General features: G+C 58.8%; 1 protein-coding gene across 6 annotated transcripts in view; it reads right to left on the bottom strand.

The window, feature by feature from the left end:
* Window positions 1–150: 150 nt before the first annotated feature.
* SEMA3F (semaphorin 3F) overlaps window positions 151–21,224 on the bottom strand; it is a 29,488-nt gene continuing 8,414 nt past the window's right edge. For 3 of the 6 annotated variants that reach the window (XM_033865005.2, XM_073811144.1, XM_073811142.1), the window contains 17 exons: window positions 10,809–10,969; window positions 10,651–10,713; window positions 10,409–10,528; window positions 9,631–9,723; window positions 7,989–8,082; window positions 6,470–6,589; window positions 6,115–6,254; window positions 5,881–5,995; window positions 5,652–5,721; window positions 5,343–5,487; window positions 4,273–4,495; window positions 3,544–3,632; window positions 3,370–3,411; window positions 3,029–3,186; window positions 2,771–2,838; window positions 2,355–2,488; window positions 151–1,474 (listed from right to left, as the gene is read on the bottom strand). In XM_033865005.2, coding sequence (XP_033720896.1) covers window positions 1,064–1,474; window positions 2,355–2,488; window positions 2,771–2,838; window positions 3,029–3,186; window positions 3,370–3,411; window positions 3,544–3,632; window positions 4,273–4,495; window positions 5,343–5,487; window positions 5,652–5,721; window positions 5,881–5,995; window positions 6,115–6,254; window positions 6,470–6,589; window positions 7,989–8,082; window positions 9,631–9,723; window positions 10,409–10,528; window positions 10,651–10,713; window positions 10,809–10,969 — 2,246 coding nt within the window. In that variant the 3' untranslated portion in view covers window positions 151–1,063. Of the gene's footprint in view, window positions 1,475–2,354; window positions 2,489–2,770; window positions 2,839–3,028; window positions 3,187–3,369; window positions 3,412–3,543; window positions 3,633–4,272; window positions 4,496–5,342; window positions 5,488–5,651; window positions 5,722–5,880; window positions 5,996–6,114; window positions 6,255–6,469; window positions 6,590–7,988; window positions 8,083–9,630; window positions 9,724–10,408; window positions 10,529–10,650; window positions 10,714–10,808; window positions 10,970–13,771; window positions 13,922–21,224 lie in introns of those variants that run through there. The other 3 variants (XM_073811145.1, XM_073811143.1, XM_033865008.2) reach the window with 3 other exon arrangements.

Genomic DNA, 21,224 nt, shown 5'->3' with positions numbered 1-21,224 from the left:
TGAGTAAATGAATGGACGCTGGGCTTGCAAAAGAGACCGTGCGGGAACTGGTGGTCAAGCCACATTGGTGGGGGCGTGGGGCAGGAGGGACAGAATCTGGGTGTGGGCTGAACCCCCGTCCTCCCTCCTTTGCCAAGGAGAAAGCCAAAGTCCAGTCCCAGAGCCAGTGTTTATTAGCAAGATGGAACCCAAGGGCAGGTGTGGCCTGGACAGCCGAGGGCTGCCAGGAGCCCCCATCCACCTACCCAACTGCCCCCCAGAGCTATTTACACCCATCATCTGAAGTGGTGGGCAGAAGGGAGCCCTGGGGAGCCCCTGCAGGCCCCAGGCCTCCACCATGACCCCCTCTCCCCTCAGCGCTGCCTGAGCCTGGCCCCTCTGCTTTTCTCCCAGCCCCTGCATCACAGCGGCATGCAGAAAGCAAAGAGGAGGTAGAGTGGCCAGGCAGGGAGGGAAGGAGGGGCTGGAGGGGCTGCCCCACCCAGGCAGGGCTCCTCTTCTCCTGTCCCCAATAAATAGAGAATAAATACCCAGGAAAGGGCTGGCCTTGACTGAGTGCCCCTCTCCCAGGCAGGGGCCGGCATCCTGTGCCAGCCCCTTCTTCCCTTCTCTGAGCGCATCTGAGCCCTCACTCCCACCCCCGGTCTCCAAGCAGTCCTCGCATCCACATGTATGCCACCAGCAAACATGGGCGAAGGTGTACAGTCCGTGCCCCATCCAGGTAGAGCTTGCTCCTTCCCTGTGTCCTGTAGATCCTGGCGGTGGCTGTCGAGCAGGTAGACTCCCAGCTGAGCCTGGGGACTGTGTGGTCCTGGCCTGGCTCGGCCAACTGGCCGGGCCTGGTTAGGTGGGCTCCGTTTTCTGCCGTCTCTGACCAGCATGGGTCTAAGTTTTGGATGATGCTGCCGCTGAGGCAGGCTATTTACAACCCACCAATAAATACTGTCTTTGCAGGGGCAGGGTGTATATAGAATATAGATATTTTATATATATATATATTTATCTTTTATATTAAAAGGGACGAGGACTAGGCCGGCCCATCGCAGGGCTCGGACAGCAGGCCTCATGTGTCCGGCGGGTGGTGGCGGCGGTTCCGGGGTTTTTTCTGGTCCTGGGGTTCAGGAGGCCTGGGTGCCCCTGGGGCCTCCCTGGGACTGGGGGGCACATGGCGCCAGTAACCCTGGCAGTACTGGTGGATGAGGCCCACTTCTGGCTGGGCCAGGAGCTGCGCCAGCTCCTGGTAAGGGGGTGTGGGGGGCCCGGCGCCTGGGGGCGGTGGGACGCTCACAGCTGGGGGTGGGAAGAGGGCAGCATGGACGGCGTCCTGGCCCAGTACATGCAGCTGCACTCGTGTGATGACATGCTTGAAGTTGTTCTCGGTGGCTGTACAGGAGTAGAGGCCGCGATCACCAAGCTGCAGGGCGCGAAGCAGCAAGCCCTGTTCCGTGCGCAGGAAGCGGTCGTCTGCACGCATCTGTGGGGGCAGGGGCTGGGGCTCAGGGGCTGCAGGACTACCCTGTTGCCCCGGCCAGCTCCCCGATCAGACCACCTCTGGGGCCACCCCATGCAGGGGCACCCGTGTGGAATTTCCATATACCAAGAAAAACAAGTTTCCATATAACATCTGAATAATAAACACTTCCATTTCAGGAGGAATGACCATAAGGGGATTCTGTACAATGAGAGAATTCTGGAGCACACACACAATTTCTATTTAATGAGAATAAACAGATGTTGGGGCACCCTCAGAGAATTTCCATGTAGAAGGGATTGCCTAGAAGGTATTTCCACAATAGGAAGGCTGCCCCACAGAATTTCCATATGCTGGAACTCATCCACGTGACATTTCCATAGAATGAGGTATACTGCCAATAAAGTACACATATGGAATTCTCATATAAAAAGGCATGCCTGGGGGCTTCCCTGGTGGCGCAGTGGTTGAGAGTCCGCCTGCTGATGCAGGGGACATGGGTTCGTGCCCCGGTCCGGGAAGATCCCACATGCTGCGGAGCGGCTGGGCCCGTGAGCCATGGCCGCTGAGCCTGCACGTCCAGAGCCTGTGCTCCACAACTGGAGAGGCCACAACAGTGAGAGGCCCGCGTACCGCAAAAAAAAAAAAAAAAAAAAAAGGCACGCCTACAAGTAGTTTCCACGTAATATGGACACCCCACAGAGTTTCCATAAAACTGGATTCACCCAAATGATCTCCACATAGGGAAGGGAGCTTGGAAGGACTTTCTTAGAATGAGGGCTGCCCCAGTTTGGCTCCTATACCACATTTCACCCACGTAGAATTTCGACTGTACAAGGGACTCTCCCAACCATGGTGAGGACTGTGGGGCACAGGAAATCACCTCTCGGCGCCGGTCACTCGGATCTCGCTGGAACAGCCACTTAACGGTAGCCTGGGGCGAGCGGGGCTGGCACTCAAGGAAGGCTGCGCTCCCTGCCACGCCATACTGCACGGACTCCACGGCATTCTTATTGGCTGTAGAACAAGAGGGTGCCACGTGAAAGCAGCACTACCTCTTGGCAGACTGCAGGCTGGCGAGGGGCATATACAGGGATACCCACCCATACAGGCAGGGCTGTGCCATCAGGCATCCACTCCTTGAGGGGGTGGCCGAGGACATCCCTTCTCCAAAACCCCTCACCCCCTCACCCCCACGGACCATGTGAGAATCCTTCCAGTGGGGGCCCCATGAGCAGCTCTGTAGGCTGCACAGCTCCACACCGAGGAGCACCCAGTGGTGAGACATAGAGCACTCACCATTGGAATTGAACCCACGGCACTGCCTGATGGGGTTCCCGTGCCGGACGTCCTGCCGGCGGCTCCGCCTGGAGGAAGATAGCTCCTGAAGGAGTATTCCCAAGAAAACTTGCCCCCCAAGTCTCTATAGCCCCAAAACTCCAGGGTAGGATGTCTCACCCATAAAGTCCCCCAGGGTAATATCACATCCACCTCTAGACCTCCAGGACAGAGCCCTGGGTCTGGTGGCCAAAATTCCAAGGGTCTCGGGGTTCACACCTCTTAGAGGACGCTGTGTAGCGGGAACAGGCTTGGCCATCCCAGGCACAGTAGGGGTCCCGGGCAAGGCAGCAGTCGGCACAGGCGGCCCCATATGCCTGGCAGCGGTGCAGGCTCAGGTGTGTGACGCCCACGGCTGAGGCCACGTACAGTTGTTGCTGTGGGCAGGGGTAGGAGCTTGTCAGTTCCCTCCCCATAGCCAACCTTCCTTAGGAGCCAGTTGGGCCAGGCTCCTCCCCTTCTTGTTCTGTGCCTCAGTGTCCCCATCTCTTTGCCAAGGGCTTGACCCCAAAGTGAAGCAGCCTCCATCCCTACCCTCAGCCCACCTTGCCAGAACTCACCCTCTTGGAAGAGATGGTCATGGTCTTAACAGATGCTGGGTCCTAGGAGAAGAGAGGGATTAGCTTATGACCCTGGGGACCCCCTTCCTGTCCTGACCTGGAGGTCTGAGGTCAGGAGGTGGTACTGAGGAGAGCCATGGTGAGGAGGACAGGACTGGGTGGTGTCACACCCACCTTGAAGACCTCCACCTCCTCTAGCATGAGCTCCTCCATCTCCTGGTCATCCTTAGGCAGCACAATGACCTTCTGCACTGTCCCGCGGTCTGGAACGGGCCGGGCAGGGCCTCAGTGGGGCTGAGGACGCTGGGAAAGGGGCACCAGCCTCAGCCCCTTCCCCCACCAGGGCCCAAACCCCCCAAGGGCAGTGGAGTGGGAGAGCTCTGTGCCAAGGTTGAAGAGTTGCCCCCAGATGAGGGGAAGAGGTCTAAGGAGACTGGCCCTGGATAAGGGGGAGTCACAGCTAGAGTCTGCTCCTCTGACCCCAGACCCTCATTTTGGGAAGCTGCGAACAGGCTGCAGGAAGTGTTCCCTTATGTTGAGGGCTACTGGAACAGCGGTGGGTGCAGTTTGCATGTGCACACGAGAGCATGTGTGTCAGTATTTGGACCCAGGTATCCTGGAGGTGTCTGGCTCTGTCCTCCCTCTTTCCGCCCAAACATGGGTCCCCAGGCACCCAGTGTCCCTGCTCTCCCGGCCACCAGGGATAGGGATGAAAATGGGGTTTCGCCATCCCCATTCTCAGCTATCCTGGTAATAGAGAGAAGCCTCCAAAGGATGAAGGTGGCAGAGCTGACATTGACAACCCTGTAGTAACCCCTTAGCAGGGCAGGGCCCAGCCCTATGGATCAGTACCCTCCACCCAGTGGGCCCAGTGTGGGAGGGGCCGGGAGCAGCAGTGGGTACCTGTGCCCAGGAAAAGCACCTCATAGCGCCCGTCGGCTGCATCCACCTGGTCCACGGCAACAGTGGTGAGACGGTAAGGAGAGCCTGTGCGGACCACCAGGGGCCGCCGCTGCAGAGGGTAAACAGCCTGGTACATGAGTGGGTGGGTGCGCATGAAGTTGATCACTTCATCAGGATAGTCCTTGGTGGACTTCATGGATGGCGTGAAGGTTCCACCAGGGCACTGCAGGCAGGTGATGAGTGTCAGGCCCAGGCTGCCCAGGGCACCCTGGACCCATTAGCTTCAGAAGAGGTCTCCGCTCTGTCTGTCCCCACCAGCTCCACCTGCTCCGCTTCTCAGAACACCCATCTGGGCTTTTGCCCAATACCCAACCTCTCTGCAGGTCCTGCACCAGCTGAGGTCCCAAGGTCTCACATGGTCAAATCCCATGGCCATCTCCCCAGCTTCATGTGCCATGACTTTGTGGCAGCGTTTGGCAGAGCTGACAATGGCCTTTCTAGGTCCTCATCCCCACCCGCTCGTCTCCTTCCTCTGACTGTTCTTCCAGTGCACCACTTCCCCAGCTCCACCCCTGCTCAGCAGGACCGCAGGCACACCCTAGGCATGTGATCAGATCACGAAGCTCTCCTGCTTAGACTCCCGCAGTGGTCCATGTCACACCAAGATCAGGTGAATCGCCTCCCACTACTGCAGGGGCTCCTGCTCACCCCCACCTCCAGCCTGCCTTGAAGACTTCCCTACAACTTTCAGCTTCCAAACAGCCTCCCAGAGGGAGCAGCCTGCCACACCCAGCCACCATCTTTGTTTCAGGATCCTAGCTGGATTCTTTCACAGCCCGACACTGTGTGTAAACGGTGGAGTCTTCCTTACGGTGTGTTTTGTTTTAACTTCAGCTTTATTGAGGATGAATGGTGAGTTTATATGTGTGTATGGTCCACCTCCACCCCCGCCCCCGTCAACTTGGCTGTGAGTGCCACGATGTTGCGGCCCATGTCTGCAAAGGGCCTGACCCAGCACAGTTCTCGTGGAAAGAGAGGAAAGGGAAAGGTGGAGTGAGTGGGGTCCTCACCGTGCCGGGCCGTGGGTAGGGCATCTTCCCTGAGAAGGGCATCCATTGGTAGTTGGGGCCCTCCTTGTGGGCAAAGGGCCCATTGAAGACCATGCGAATGTCAGCCATGGAGTAGACACACACGGCAGAGCCTCGGAACACAGAGCTGCGGGCAAGGCAGGCTGCTGCTGCGGGTGGGGCAGACCCTTGGCCCAGGGTCCTCCCCAGCCTGCCCTCACCCACAGCTCCCCACCAGGATGGGGTCCTCCACAAATCACAGCCCCCTACTCAGCCACACCCTGCCACTGCCGGCCCCAGCCCCAGTCTCACCCCGAGGAGGTAAAGACAGCGTAAATGACTGGGTTCCTCACATCCTGGGTCTGCTGGACAAACACATCCTCTGGGGACAGAAGGAGAGGGAGCTGGGAGGGTACCTTGGCCACGAGCCCCAAGGCCCTGCCCACTCCTGGGTGGGGGGCACCAGGCTTCCCCTGACCACCCATCCGGCCGCCATCCCCTGCAGTAGCCATAGGCCCCCGCCCGCCTGCCGGGTGCTCACGGAGCTCGTCAAAGTGGGTCTCGATGCCATCCTCGCCTGGCACAGAGCAGACCAGCCTTGCCTTCAGGAATGTGCTCCACTTGTTGACCAGGCAGCAGTGGCCGCCGTCATCGTTCTGGGGGGCAGGGGGCAGGGTCTGGGTCAGATCAGCTCACTCACCTCAAAGACCCTGCCAGAGCAGGGCTGATGGAACCAGGACTGGGCCTGGGGAGGGGGCAGCAAGGGGCCTCATACCAGGCAGATCCGCCCGATGCGGGCATACACGGCGGGGCTCTGTGGTGCCTCCGCAGACCGCTCACGGAAGAAGAAGTAGAGCTTGTCGTCGTTGCGCTCGGCGCTGTCAGGGATGAGCTCAGCGTGGATGAACGAAGGGTCTGCAGGTGTGCAGGCGTCAGTGAACCGCACCCTCCTTGGACAAAGCCTCTTTCCCGGGCCAGGTACAAGAAGACCCCCGAGTCTTCCCGGGATAAGAAACTACCCCTGCTCTAGCCAGTCAAGGGCCAAAAATTCTCCCACAAGTGTTTCTTTATGATCTCTGTGCCGCACCCCAGACATGCTGCCCACTGGAGGTGTTGTGGGCTCTGCTCACCATTGAGCCACCGGGAGTTGTACTGATCCGTGCGCATGGCCGTCTGCTTTCCAAGCGTGCGGAAGATGGCCGCGTCGGTGCCCATGAAGTCGATGTACACACCTGCATAGAGCTCCTCGTCTGTGGGTGGGCCAGTGGGTCAGTCATGGGGACGCCCTTGGCTAAGGCCGGTGCACAGCACACATGACCTCCAGGGCAGGGTCCCATCTCCCCCTCAGGTTCTCCAGGGCGATTGTATCAGTGGGGCGTTGGTGAATGTTTTAACAACTGGCTCTGGGAGGACTGGGATTAGCAGCAGTTGGCTCTGATTAGCAGCCAGAGCCAATTTCTGTGGTGTAAATACTCCCACCATGGCTGATCTCAAGCTGCTAACCTGAGGTCACTCACTGAAAGTAGAGTTGGGAAGACCTGCCAAAACCATTGTCTAGTGTTTCCACCCCGTAGATACAAGAAACGTAAATAATCTCAAGAACACAGATAATAATCAAATATAGTGAAATAATTAGCAAGTAGTGAGTTTTGAATATTTTTACCTTTGTTTTTAAAGTAATTTATTTAACTGTAAGTGTATATAATTTACTTTCTAACAATAGCTGTGTTTAGTAGCTGGCTCACAGAATACCTGAAAATTTGAACAGAAAATTTGACAAACACACTGGCTCCAGCACACCACTCCAAGTCTTCCCTCTAGACTCGCCCAGGGCAGGCCCTGTCTTCCCCCAACGGACTCCCTGGTCTGGACCCTGCCATCCGGCTAGGACCTTCTTACTCACCAAGAGGGAGAGGATAATGCCCACCCTCTGCCTTTCCCAGGCTTGGAGGTGGCACACTGCCCAGCAGCTGCTGAGAGGCAGACTCAGTTGGGCAGTCAGAAAGCAGGCAGACTGCAGGGACCTGGGTCAGCAGTGGCCTCACCCAACCTGGGGGTAGGGGCAGCAGCTGCTTCTGAGGCCCCAGGCAGGACTCCTCCCCAGGGAACATTCTCCCAACTCTCCCAGACACTTGGTCAGACCAGAAACACGGCCAGACCAGAAACAAACTCCCCAAGCTGGTCTCTGGGCCAGGACTCTCCATTGGCGCTGCCTTGTGGGCCTCTCCCAGCCTGCCAGACAATCCGAGAACACGCTATGGGACCACCGCCTCATACCACCCTCAGTACAGACTCCGCTTGTCTTCTCTTCCAGGAAGCCTGTGGCCAGGAGGGTTCTGGCCTTTGCATGGACCACACTGTGGATTTCAGGGTAGAATCTGCCCCCTGCGACCACCGCACCCCCATTCGAGGGGATGGATGGAGGCTCATACCACCTAGTCTCTGCCCCTCTGCGCACACTGGGGTCTGGTCTGTACCCTTCCCCTTGCCAAGAGGAACCACATTGCGGGGGTGATGGGGGGGCAGGTTTCAGACACAGCAATTTCATGGTCTCTTCCCTGGGGTAAAGTGTTGGTGCCATGCTCCCTGCTCCAGAGGCAGAGGTCACACCTTTAGGTTTTAGAACCAGGGTGGGGTGGGAGCACTCACTGATGAGGGCTGAGGCTGTGTCCAGCTTGGGGTCATAGGGACACTTGCCCTTTCCTGACTCGAGTTTCTCAGGCTCCAGGTAGAAGATGTAATCCTGCAAGGCAGAGAGGGGCCCGGCATCATCCAAGCCATCCCGCACACGAAAGGCAAGGGTCATCAGGCTCCCAGGGTGAGAGCAAGCCCCCAGGGAAACCCTGAAGCCACCCTGCTTCACTCCCCAGATCTCATTGGGTTTTAACTCTATCTTGCCAGGTCTCCCAGAGCAGGGCGGTGCTGAGGGTTCCCAGGGAGGTGCTTCCTGGTCTAGATCTCAGATAAGACCTGGGAATCATGTCTTGGAGGACTCTGCTTCGGGGACCATGAGAGGGGCATCAAGTGGGCTTACAGGGGCTGAAGCCCCTCCATGCCAACTCGTTCAGGAAGATTCTGGCCAGGGCCCCCTTGGGCCACAGAGGTACAACTCTTTGAGCTGTGGTTGCCTGTCTTGGGCCATGAAGGGCAGGGTTACTGGCCAAAGGCCTGGGATCCTGTCCTTTGCCATCAGGTCCCACCAGGCCAGAGGGCTCTGAGGTTATCGTGTCGCCGGGTTTTGTGCCCTACCTGTGGTCCTCAGGATAGACTAATAGGCCAGGGCCTTTTCCCTGCCCCTCAGCAGAGCCCCCAGCTCCACATGTCTCCGCAGGGAGCCAAGAGCTGAGGGGTCCAGCCCAGACCACATGGAATTCACAAAGCCCCCCCACCCCATGCCTCCCAGCCCATCGCTGAAGATGCTAGGAGGAAGGCTGGTGAAGGCACTGGGCAGGACAAGCTCATGAGGAGGTTAAGGGAGGAAGAGGAGAGAGGCACAGAGGCAGGAAGGAGGTGGCAACAGGTGGCAGGGATGGTGATGGGAAGGTGTACACAGGCCTGCTTCCAGTTACACTCTGCACACATGACTTCCTGCACACATGGGGCTGCACACACAGCTCGGCACGCATCACTGCCAACACACGGAACCCACTGTTCACACCCTGGGCACACACACGCAGAGTCTGAGCGGCCCCACTTCTCAGCACTCCCTGCCACAGACACGCGAGCTCAAGTGACCACTTGCTCTATCACTCACCGGCAGCCCCTGCCCAGCCCCAGCGCCCCCCAGCCCCGGCCGAGTCCCTCAGCCCTGTCCTGGGTCAAGTCTAGTAGACACACAGCTCTGCCCCTCCCACCCCAGGGGTTAACCCGTGCCCCAAGTGAGGCATGGGGCATGGACACCTAAGAGCTATGTGTCAGGCTGCACACATGTGCCATTTTCCCACGCTGGGTGCTAAGTAAGGTGTGGGTAGGAGAGTGCCCAACGCGTGCCCACGCATGTCTACACACGTGTTCTGAGGGCGGAGGCATGGCTGTCCCCAGGGCTCCTGTCTTTCCCACCTGATGGCTTCATGATTTCTTGTCACACTGAGGCTGACATGAGTCCAACTGGGAATGCCTTCAGAGGCTGAGGGCACTGCAGGGGAAGGAGTGGGAGGGGGGCACAGAGGTGGACGGAAGACCCGGGGGAGGCTGGCCTGGGGTGCAGGCTCCTGGCTGGAAGGCCAGGCCCAGGATGAGTTCGGTTCAGAGGCAGTGCTGCCTGGCAAGAGCCTGAAGGGATGAGGCCCACCTGGCGTGGGGCTGTGGGCGTCGGGTGGAGGGCACCATCGGTGGCTCTGCTGCCTCGGCCTCTGACCACCTGCATCTGGGTCCAGGGTGTGGCCTGAGAAGACGAGGAATACGGGTTAGAGCCAGGGGTGGCAGGGGCTGGGGGAGCGGGCTCGGGCTGCCAGCTTCTCACACCACACATGCCAGGAACACATGGGAGCACCTGAGCCCCCAGAGCACATATATGCACCCCTGTGTGAACACATACACACAGCTGGGGCACACCTGCACACACCTGTGCCCCTTAGGTCCAATCGTTCTCACACACTCCCTACAAGGTCACACCAGCTCACACGCATGCCCACATGGAAATGGAGGAGGGCAAAAGCAGGCAGGGTGGGGCAGAGCTGAGGAAGGGGCAGCTCTCCCCCAGGCCGTATGGCAGAAGCTGACCCAGGCGTCCAGCCTCCTGATGCTGAGGCCCCCGCCAGGCCCTCTGGCTTGGCTGCAGGGGCACCGTCCACATATGGAGGAAGCGCTCACTGCATGCCAGGCACAGTGCTAAGACCTCTGAGAGCGTTAGCTCACTGCCTCCTCCTCACACCGACCTGTGAGAAAGGCAGCTATTAGCCCCATTTTCAGGAGGGGAAACTGAGGCTCTGAGAGGTGGAAGAAGTCACTCACCCAAGGTCACAGGGCCGGGAAGTGGCAGGGCTGGGGCTCAAGCCCATCCTCCCATCAGAACCCTGGAAGGTAGCTATCAGTGGGGGCAGCACAGGGCCAGGGTGGGCGAGGCTTACCTGGGCGCGGCGGCCGCGGTTTACATAGGTGCACATGGGGTTGTAGGCGCCGGTCCCGCACACATACAGGTGTGTTCGGTTCCAGGGCTGGATGAGCCTGACGAAGTTCCCGCACTCACCCTGGGGCCAGAGGGAAAGCCAAGGAAGTGCCCAGATGCCTGCCTGGCCCCAGTGCCTTCCTGGAGTCCCCTGTCCCCCGCCGTCACCTTCCCCCACCCCACCTGTGACCCCACCGCACTCACGTTGCCATCCTTGCCTGAGAGCACACACTCCTCAATGCGCTGTGGGGAGGCTGCCCAGTGGATCTGCCAGAGATGGAGGTCAGAGGGCCCGCTGGAAGGGCCCCCAGCCCTGGGGCGCGCGTCCCTCATCTCCCCACCACATCTGGGCTGGCCCTTACAATGAGGGGCTCGCGGTTGATGTCATGCAGGTCCAGAGACAGCACGTAGTCCTTGCTGCCCACATACATGCGGTCGTGGTCCTCGTCCTTAAGCAGGATTCGGTAATCAGTTGTGTTGAGCAGGAAGTTGAAGAAGTGGGCCGTGCCTGTGGCCTTAAGCTCTGTGGGCAGAGGGCAGAGCAGCAGTGAGGGCTCTTGGAGACCATCCACCCATACCCGCTTTGATAGAGGGGGTAGCCCCACCACACGGTCATCTTAAACCCCCAGCTTCCCCTCCAGGGCCTGCTGGGTTCCCTCTCTAGTCCCTGACATTCTGGGAGGAGAACGTGGGACAGTTGGGCAGGCCAGGGAAGGGGCCACACCCAAAGCCGGGGCCCTGATTCATCGGCAGCCCAGCCAGTCTCTGGGTCTCAATGAAAGGGCAGTGGGCGTGGGCCAGGGTGTGTGATGGCATCAAAGACTCTCTGCTCAGGTGGGGAGTTAATGTTCCCATGCTCAGGGTGGGGCCAGCTTCCCACAGGGGCCTAAAAGGGTTAATGAACAGGGGGGTGGGGTGCAGGTGCAACCAGGACAGCTCACAAATGCTGGCACAGAGCCAGGGAGCCCTGTCCTCACCCCAGCTGCCAACAAGACAGAGAGCAAAGCTGGCACACAGCAAGGTCCCCACCTTGCCTGAAGCAGGTTAGCCAGGACACCGGAAAGCCCTGCTGGAGCCAAACTGCCCAACAGACCCTTGGGCTTCCCCCAGACCCCACAGGGTTGCTGATGGTGGAATCCTCAGGCCACTCTGAACCATCCAGGAAGTCTTTCCCAGGAAAGAGGCCCTCCCCCTAGTGCTGCAGCATCCCCAGGGCTGGCGACAGGGTCCAGCTGAGTCCTCAGTTTCCCTTCTGTGAGTCTGGCAGCCCTGGCCCTCTCACCCTCAGGTTGCTGAGGGAAAGTCCTCCTTTCTGGGGATGAAAGACAGGAGGAAACTTGGCTAATGATAGGCCAATGACAGAGGACTCCAGGAAACTTGGGAAGCTTCCTCTGGGAGAGGGAGTTCCGAGAGGTCCCCTTGGCAAGTCCCTCCTCCACCCACCCCCAGCTAGTTTTAGCTCCGCAGGAGAGAAGAGACTGCAGTGAGGGCGATGAATGTTCACCAGCACAGGAGGCCTGAGGTGGCAGCACACAGAGGAGTATGTATGCATGCACACGGCCCAGGTATACACACACGCACATATGTGTCCTACATCAGATGACGCATCCACCACGGGGAACTTACACATCGCCTCTCCCTGCCCCACATCTGGTAACCCATTTCACAGGTGGGGCTATCAAGGGGGAGGTCTGGAGAGGGAGAATCTGAGCCCTGGGATCTGAGGTCACTGAGAGCCATAGATGCTGCCTGAAGGTAGAACCAGCAGGTGGCCCCATCCCATTTAGTCAAGGCCGCTGTCTCTGACTGGCCTGGCTGACCTTGACCCCTGCTGTGTGCTGGAGACCCGGGAATGGAGCTGGAGGGGCTGTGCCTGAGAGCAGCTCTGAATGGGAGCTTCAGGATGTGCTGAGATGGGTGTGTGAGGTGGGCTGGGAGCCAGGGGAGTCCCACAGCAGACCCAGAGCCCACATCTGAGGGCTGGGCAGGGCAAAGGCCTTGCCCTGCCCAGCCCTGACTATGGCAGCAGGAGAATACAGGTGATGACCTTGGCCCACCACTGGGACGCAGGGATGCCAAGGGATCAAAGGGCCGATCCCTGCCTGGCTACAGCCTCATCAGCGGTGCCTCTGAAGTCCTAGGCAGGGCAGCCTGAGCACCTGTCCTGCACCTGTTGTTGGGCCACTCGGAGTCCCCCGCCTGGCCACCCGGCCATAGTGACAACAGGAAAGTAAACACTCCCCCCCGTCACCAACCCAGGGCCAGGAAGTGTCCAGAGAGGAAGTGGGGCTGCCAGCAGAGCCCCCCCAGGCTGGGACAGCCCGCCAGGGGTTATTTATACCCTGGCTGGGGGCATGGCCTTGACTGTGCCCTTACCCGTCCTGCTGGGCTAGGGGGCATTTGGGGGGCAATGGGGGGAAGGGAGGCGAGGCTGAAGTGGGCACCTTCAGACACAGACACCTAAGGTGCGGGGAGCTCCAAATATCTAGCCCCAGGGATGCAACCAGCCATAATGCCTACCTTCCCATCCCCGCCTAGCCTTGGGTCCCTATAATCCAGACCCTCCCCCTCTACAGTGCCACGACCCCCAAGTCCAAGTCCCCCTCCCAAGTACAGACAGAGGAGACCCCATTCAGCAGATGAGGCAACTGAGACCTATGTGAGGAGCAGGAGACCAGCCTTGATCTGACATCCTCCCTCTCAACTCTCCGTGCCTGAGCCCTTTGGTAGAGGTGGGAATGGAGGGAGCCTCTTACTTAGCCATCCAGTACCTATTATGTGCAAAGCCCTGTGCTCATTAACATCCAAATCACAGATGAGAGGCACAGAGCAGGGAAGTGACATGTCAGTGTGCATGGAGCGTGATATTCCCACCCAGGTCCATGGCCTTTTGGGCTAAAGGAGGGTCAGGTGCCGGCAGAGCCAGTCCTGGTGGTGGGGACTGCCTGTTGGAGGGCCAGGGCCGGAAGGTGACTCGTCCTCCATTGACAGGGCACATGACTCAGGACCCTTGGGACCCCTCCCAGTGGCCACGGGATATGGCGTCAATGGCTCTGTTGTCACAGGATGTGATGTTTTGGTCTCTGTGGAAACTAAGGTGGGTGTGGGGAGCCCCCATAAGGCTGTGTGGGGTAGGAAATGGGTGGGAGCAAGGGGGAGGAATCTCTGGCTCTGGCATGGGCTTCATGACCCCAGTTGCGGTCTCGGAGCACTCATTTCCCTCATGCCAGATTGTAGTAAAGAATTCAAATAAGGGTCCCCATGACAGCCCTGCACCCCCAGCTCCAGACACGAAGACTGAGGCCCAGGGGAGAGTGGTGCTCACCTTAGGTCACAGGGTGAGGAGTGAAACTGGTGTGCTGTCCCACCTCCTCACTCTGCCGCAGGGTAGAGGAACAGGGGGCCTTCACTCCTCCAAGAAGCCCGGGTCAGGGCAGATGGTGGTTGAGTAGCCCTGGGCATCCTGCTCTGACACCTGCAGTGTCAGCAGGGCTAGAGCTTACTGGCCCTCAGCCCCACTGAGGAGCAGGGACTTGGGCCAAGGGGACCTGGGGGCCTGAGGGGGCATGGATGTGGGGGAGCTGACACGGACTGAGGTTGCTCCTGTCCTCAGGCCAGTCCCCACCTCTGCTCCACTTGCCCCAGGCCCAGCTCTGATAGCAGGAGTGTTGCCCCTCCCCCACCCCCAGGACAATACAGAAGGAGGGGCTGGGGCACAACCAAAGGCTCTGTGGGTGTCAGGGATTCAAGTTTGTATAAGCTCCGACCTTGGGGAGGGAGGGTGGTGTGCCTGAGTGATGCTCCAGGGAAGAGCTCCCCACCCCCATGCCCTCATCCAGGCTGGGCACAGGTTGGGTGGGGTGACATCCGGGAAGGCTTTTCCCGTCATGGGGAAGGAAGAGCCTTTTCTGGCATCAGACACCTCATTTCCGCAGTCGTTTCCAGCCTCTAGCACTCTCCCATGGCCATTAGACACTAGGGGTCCTGGCCCAGAACGGCCTGGCAAAGGTCCAGAGGCAGGAATTTTCTCAGTGTAAAGGAGGCTTAATCCTGGGGGTCTCTGTTTCCTCCTCTCTGGGAAGCAGCTGATGATGCCTTACTTTAAAGGAGGTGGTGGGCGAGGACAGCACTGAGGAGGCGTGTCTGCAGCCCTCACCCGCAAACCCCGAGTGGGCGGCCCCTGACCCCTGCTGCCTGTCTCTAGGACACCAGGTCTGCTTGCCAGTGAGGCAGGGGCTGCTGCAAAAGGGGGGTCTTGGATCAGAGATGGGTACCCCGCCCCCTTGGTTACAGCCTTACAAAGCAGCAGGCCCTGACGGACAGGGTCACCTCCCTGGGCTGTGCTTGGGTACTGGGAGGTGATAGACAGGTCCCGGCAGCTCAGCCCTGACCTCTGACTTCATGTGGGCTGGTCCAGCCTTAATCCCTAAGATGAAGAGAAATGAGGCTGGGGGTGAGGGGTGGGGGTGCTGGCCGGGGTCTCTGGTCAGTACTTTATCCCCCTGCCCTTCTGAGGAGGGAAACTGAGGTGGATAAGGAGATGGTAGCAGTGGCAGCAGCAGGAATGGCAGGGTCCCTCCTGGACACTCCCATGGGCTCTAGGGAGGGTTGGCCCCCGGCCCCTTTACCACTCCCTCAAGCTGTGAGGGGCCCCAGAGGGAAGGCCCAGGGGCTGGGCTGACCCACTGGCTCTCGGCCTAATCCTCTTTTAATGAGCGGCCAGCCGGAAGGCCTCAGCCCCTGGCCACAGCCTTGTAACCCTGGAGCCCCAGCCAGGCGAGCTGGGGGCAGGGCCTCCCTAAAGCCTTTGCATGCACCTTTCTCCCTGCTCAGCACGTCCACCTTACTCGTACCTCAATGCCAAGACTCCAACCCTGGCCAGGCCAATCCAGGGCCCCAGCATCTGCCTTGACATACCAGGGTGGCATCTGCCTTGTGCTCCCATGGACCCTCTCCTAGGCATTTACCATTTGTTCAGGTCCAGGTCCCACATGGGGCTGGGCAGAAGAGGCTGTCACCTTTGATTCAGAGGCTGGCTCTCCCAGTCCCACCTCCCACCCCATTCCTAGGGATGTTCTAGATGGGAACCCCTAGAAGCCAGACCCAGGGTTTTGCCTGGGGCTTAAGCTGCCTCTTCGCTGGTGGGTAGGCTCCAGGTTCCTCTGGCCCCAAGCCCCTCAAAATCTGTCCTCTTCAATCCCATCTCTGGATCAAGCTGTCCAGATCAGAGACCCAGAAGCCTCCCTAGGAGGCATCCATACTCGCCCCTCTTCCCCCTAGGCAGGTGAGCCAGGTCAGTGCCAACAAAACCAATTACAGCCGCTCTCACCCAATTAGCAACTAATTATGGCCTCATAGTCCATTCAACATAATTAACATGTAAATGACTCCACGTGTTTATATTCAATAACGGCTCTGATTGAATTTAATTTAAAAGTCTGAACTGGGGACCCGGTTACCATATTTCATCACTTAAAGCTGCCACTTCCTGGGAATGTCAGCTCCTCCAGGGGAGAGGGACCCAAGGCCAGAGTGAATGGTGGAGGGGCAGGTGCCAAGACACTGGCCCAGCGCTGGAGAGGGTAGAGATGATTGTAGTCCCTGCCACCCTGACATGCCTATCCCAGGGGTGCGGGGAGGTGGTGAGGTCAGAAGAGCCCCCAGTGGGACCCACAAGATGGGAAATCCTCTGGAACAAGGGGCCCCTTCTATAGGGCTACTGTAAACATCGCAGCTGTTCAGTAAACACCAAGCTGGAGCCGAGCTGGAGCAGCCCAGCTGGGCTAAGCTCTGCTGCAGGCTTCCCTCCCATTTTGGGGGCTAAGGGCTGGGGGTTGGGGGTTGGAGGTTGGGGGTTGGGGCCTGGGGCCTGGGGCCTGTGACCGGCAGGCCCAGGCATGCTGTTCCCACGCCCGTTCCGCCCCAGCGCCCACCTGCTCCGCCCAGGAGAAGACAGGCTGGGGGCACAGCTCATCCTGACCCGGGAAAAAGCCAGGTGGGAAGGGGCAGCAGAGTCACTCCCTGGCACACAAACCTGGTAGACAGCAAAGGTTCTACATCTCTCCCCACTAAGGATGTCCAGTGACTTTAGACCATTGTGTCCCAGCAGGTAGGGAGCCCTCCAGCCTCGGTGCTTCCATTGATCCCTGCCCAACCCCAGGACCACATGGTGCCTGATTGTTCTAGGTCTGGGCTGGTGGCTCAGGGGGCCAGGACGTCCTACCTGGACCCAAATGGCATGCACGGCTGCCTAGGAGGACACCTTTGGGCATCCGCAGTCCAGGCAAAGTTCAGAGCTCTTGTCCAGCTTGGAAAAGACACAGTGTGGTCAAGGAGGCTGGCTTGAAGGGTCAAGGCGGTCCCTGAGCCTGGGGTGGGAGGAGGGGGCCTGGGCTAGGCAAGCAGTTCACACTGGAATGCGCCCCAAGAAGTCGGAAGGGGGTGGGAAGAGGGGCTCGTCCTGAGGGGAGGGTGGCACCAATCCATTTCTCAGGTGGGCAGAGTGTATCAGAGCCTCCAGTTCCACAGGCCTCGGGGAGCCCACCCCTCCTCCCACATTCCAGACCTGGCCCGGAAACCCCTCACTCCTTCCTCCACCACCTCCTCCTCCCTGTGACTGCAAAAGACAACAAACTCTCCATGGTTCATTTACTCTGATAAATCAACCAGACGGACAGGCCAGGATGGGACCAACAGGCTGGTGGGTGTCAAGACCCTCCCCCTGCCCTGGGCCCAGCCCCCATCTCTGCCCTCCTCAGACTCCTGGGGTCCCTGCAGCCCCTTCACATCACCCACCCAGAGATTCCCAGGATGTCCCAGACAGTCTTAGCGCCCCCCCGCAATATTCAGATGGGGAAACTGAGGCACCGCACAGACAGATGTGTGCTCAGGGTCAGCCTTGAGGGATGTGGTGAGGCTGTGTCAGGACTCCAGGCATGACTTAGCTGGTCGCCAGTCCAGAAAGGCAGCAAGTACTCCACACAGGCCTGGTGCTAGGACTGGAGAGTGCTAAGCAAAATGACAGCGTGAGCAGCCTTGAGCAGAGGAGCCTAGAGTGCCACCCATTCCACCTCAGGTGCTGCAGGAGCCCAGGAGGCCCCCACATTCTAGCTGTTGCTCTCCACTTGTAGTGTAGGACTGACAGGAGTCACCCAGGCTGGTGGACCAGCAGGTCCACACAGTGGACTCTGCCCCTGGAAGGAAATGAGGGCATCAGCACTGAGCCCTAAATGGGAAGAAACAAGGCTCTTGGCTGGGTGCAGAGACCTTAGAGGAAAGAGCATGTCCGGGTAGGAAGCCACAGAGCGATCATGGTAGTGATGGGAGGAGATGCAGACAAGGGGGGATCAGGGGAAGGAAGGAAGGACGAAGACTGGGGGAAGGGGGGTGGAGCTGAGGCCTCACGCCCCAAAGGCCTCCTGGTCCCTGGAGGGGCCTGTTGCTTTGGGGCTGTCTCTGCCCTGCAGAGATATAGCAGATAGGCAATACTTGCCAGCAGCCCCTGTGAGAATGCCACAGGTCAGCCTAGCTGAGCCTCCCTCTGCCACGGGCTGGCCTCCTGGAACCTAGGCCAGCAGCCACCGCCCAGACCCCATTCTTTGCCAGGTCAGGATCAGTAAGCAACCCCAGGAGGCCTCCACCCTCTCCCAGGGGCTGCTCAGCAGCCTGGGGGGCAGGGGCCTGCAGGCCTGCCAAGCTCAGGCACCCACGTGAGCTGGGCTTTGGATTCAGATCGGAGCCTTCTGGCATCCAGGCCTCTGGCAAAGGCCCTCTTGCTATTTCTAAGAAAAATGCAGCAGGAATCTTCTCTGCTTCTCCAGAGCTCTAAGGGCTCCCTTGAGGCAGGGCTCAGATTCCCAGGACAGCGCCAGGTCAGGCCAAGAAAACATACTCTCGGGCCAGTCATGTAGATGCCCAAGTGAGCAACCCAGGCCTGGTCACCCCTAGCACAAGCTGTAGGAACTAGAACAGTGCAGGGTGTGGGGTTGGAGGGGTTGCGGGCTGTGTCACTGCAGCAGATCGTGGGCCCCAACCTGACTGGGACACTCATCTCTGGGAGAGCCCCCTCCATGGCATCCCTTCCCCAAATGCATTATCTTTTTCCCAGTATGTATTTGGTACCTCTGCCATGAAAAAAAGAGCTCAAAAACCACAAGGAGAAAGTGCAAACTCTATATCCTAGCACCAAGAGCAAGACTCCATCTAGCGTCTCACCCTTCCCCAACTGCTGCACCGCACACACCCCACCTCTGCTCCTGCTCTTCCCGCTCCCAAAATCTCCCTTCCCGTTTGTGATGTAGCCTCCTCCACAAATCCTGTCCAGACACCCATGGTAGGCATCCTCCTCCTCCTGACCCCACTCCATCCACAGGGCTCAGGGTCCCTCTTGCAGTCCTTTCCAAACACCATCTGCTTTACCAAAGGTTAGAAATCTAGAGGGAGAGGTGAGGCAGTACGGACTCCTGGGGCACCCCCAGGAACAGCCCTCTGAGGGTGTCTGCCACCCTCAGAGTAGCTCTTAGTTTCTAAGACTTCCTTTGCCAGAGCCATAACTGTATTCACAAAAAGTTAACGCACAGGGCTTCCCTGGTGGCGCAGGGGTTGAGAATCTGCCTGCTAATGCAGGGGACACGGGTTCGAGCCCTGGTCTGGGAAGATCCCACATGCCACGGAGCGGCTGGGACCGTGAGCCACAACTACTGAACCTGCACGTCTGGAGCCTGTGCTCCGCAACAAGAGAGGCCACGACAGTGAGAAGCCCACGCACCGCAATGAAGAGTGGCCCCCCCACTTGCCACAACTAGAGAAAGCCCTTGCACAGAAATGAAGACCCAACACAGCCAAAAATAAATAAATAAACAAAACAAAACAAACAAACAAAAAAGCCAAGCATTTAAAAAAAAAAAGTTAACGCACAAAACACAATGAAGTCAGCACCATTTTTGCCCCCATTTTACAGATGAGGCAGCAGGGACACAGACGGACTTCACTACTCAAGGTCTACCCATGGCCAGGATGCAAGCTAGGCAGTTTGAGACCTCAGGATGCCGTTTCCATGGGGCCACTGCCATCCCTACCTTACATGGAGAAACTGGGGGTGGGAGAGCCTAAGCTACTTGTCTTAAGATCACACAGCTCACAAGGTAGGATAGAGGTTTGCCTGCCTTCAGGGCCAGCTCTCTCAACCACCACAGCACCACCTCTTCATTCTACCAAATTAAGTGTCCCACCGCCTGCCCTGGGGGAGGAGCGGGAGGTCTCCCTGGAGTCAGGAGCCAAGTACCCACGGCTCTGAAGACACCCTCTGGGCTCCCCACCACCTCTGGAGAGGTCACAGGGTTGGAGGTGCACACACACAGGTGCAGACAGCCAGGAGCCCACTCTGAGGCCGCCACCTCCCAAGCCACAGGGTGAAAGATGCCTTTATGGGCCAGGAGGAGATTTTTATCTTGGTGGTTTCTCTTTAAATTCTTTACGATTACGAAGCAGTGGGGGCTGCCAAGGAACATGATTTACTCCTTGAGCATGCACCAGCTCCTCACTCCGTGCCAAGGGAAGCTGGAGCCAGGGAGGGAGGGGTGGGCATCGTGCCAGGGAACCAGAGACAAGGCCTGTGCTAAGAAGGCCCAGCCAGTGGCGGTCCCATCTGAAGCTTGGCTGGACCTGGAAGGACCACAGCTGAGAGCCTCCGGCCCTGGCCTGGCTGACCCAGGCTGGGCCTCAGGCAGGCTCTCCCACAAGCACAAGGACCTGCCCCGCTCTCTCCGAGGGCTGATCCCTGGCCAGCTGAGGGGCAGCCAACCAGCACCCAGGACCTCCCAACTCCCAAAGCGGCCATTTCCAAGTTCCCTCTCAGGAGTGAGGCGGCTCCCATTTCCAGGAAAACTGAGATCCGAAACGCAGGGATCTCGGCTCAAGTTCATGCTTTGGGTCTTCCTTCCTCCCTCATCAGGCTCATCCTGGAATACCCACACCTCCCCAGTTTGCTAGCTCCAAGTCCCCCTGTAGCTGTCAAAGCCACCTACCCAGCTCCCTGGTGCCACCCCTGGCCTCCAAGCTCCTGGGCCTTCTCACCTGTCCCTCGCAATCTGAAGCTCCAAGCCTGTTTGGCTGGCCAGGGAGCCCCCCTGGTGGGCAAGCCCCACTCCTCACACCATGCAGTCAGGCCAGCTAAGTCGAGGCTTGCTAAAGGCCCTTCCAATTCAATCCGTATTCACCCCATACTCACTCCCCCTTGGGTGAAGTAAATAGACTGTGACCCTTCCTAACTTCCAATCTCCTCATTTCCTAATAAGGAGACCTGGCGACTTTGGTTCTCGAATGCCACACGCAAATGATGTAAGTGGTGGCACTGTTATGGGCCCAATAGCCCCAGAGGCTCAGGAGCTGGGCTGAGGAGGGCTGGTGGGCACTGACCAGCACCAACCCGTTCACCCTCCACCTGCAAAACGTCCTTCCCAAAGAGCAAGCCAGATACACCCAGACTCTTGAGAAGGTTGAACCCCAGGGCTGCTCTGGTCATAGAAGCCCTTTTCACTCCTGGACCCTGGTTTTCCTTCTCTGAAGGGAGAGAGCTTCCTAGAGGACTCTGATCAGTGGAGGGGCTGGGGTGATGGACAACTGGATTCATAGGAAATAAGCAAACCCAAGTGCTGTTTCTCCAGTGGTAGAGAGCACAAGAAGACTGACCAGTGCGAACCCAGCCCTTTCCTTGGGAAGTGAGGCTGGGCAGGCTAAAGCCGGCACTGCAGGGTCCTAGAGCTCGAGACCAAGCCCGA

This window comes from Tursiops truncatus, chromosome 10, assembly GCF_011762595.2.
Source record: "Tursiops truncatus isolate mTurTru1 chromosome 10, mTurTru1.mat.Y, whole genome shotgun sequence".
In the NCBI taxonomy this organism is placed as follows: Eukaryota; Metazoa; Chordata; class Mammalia; order Artiodactyla; family Delphinidae; genus Tursiops; species Tursiops truncatus.
This window is presented reverse-complemented; position numbering and strand designations above follow the sequence as displayed.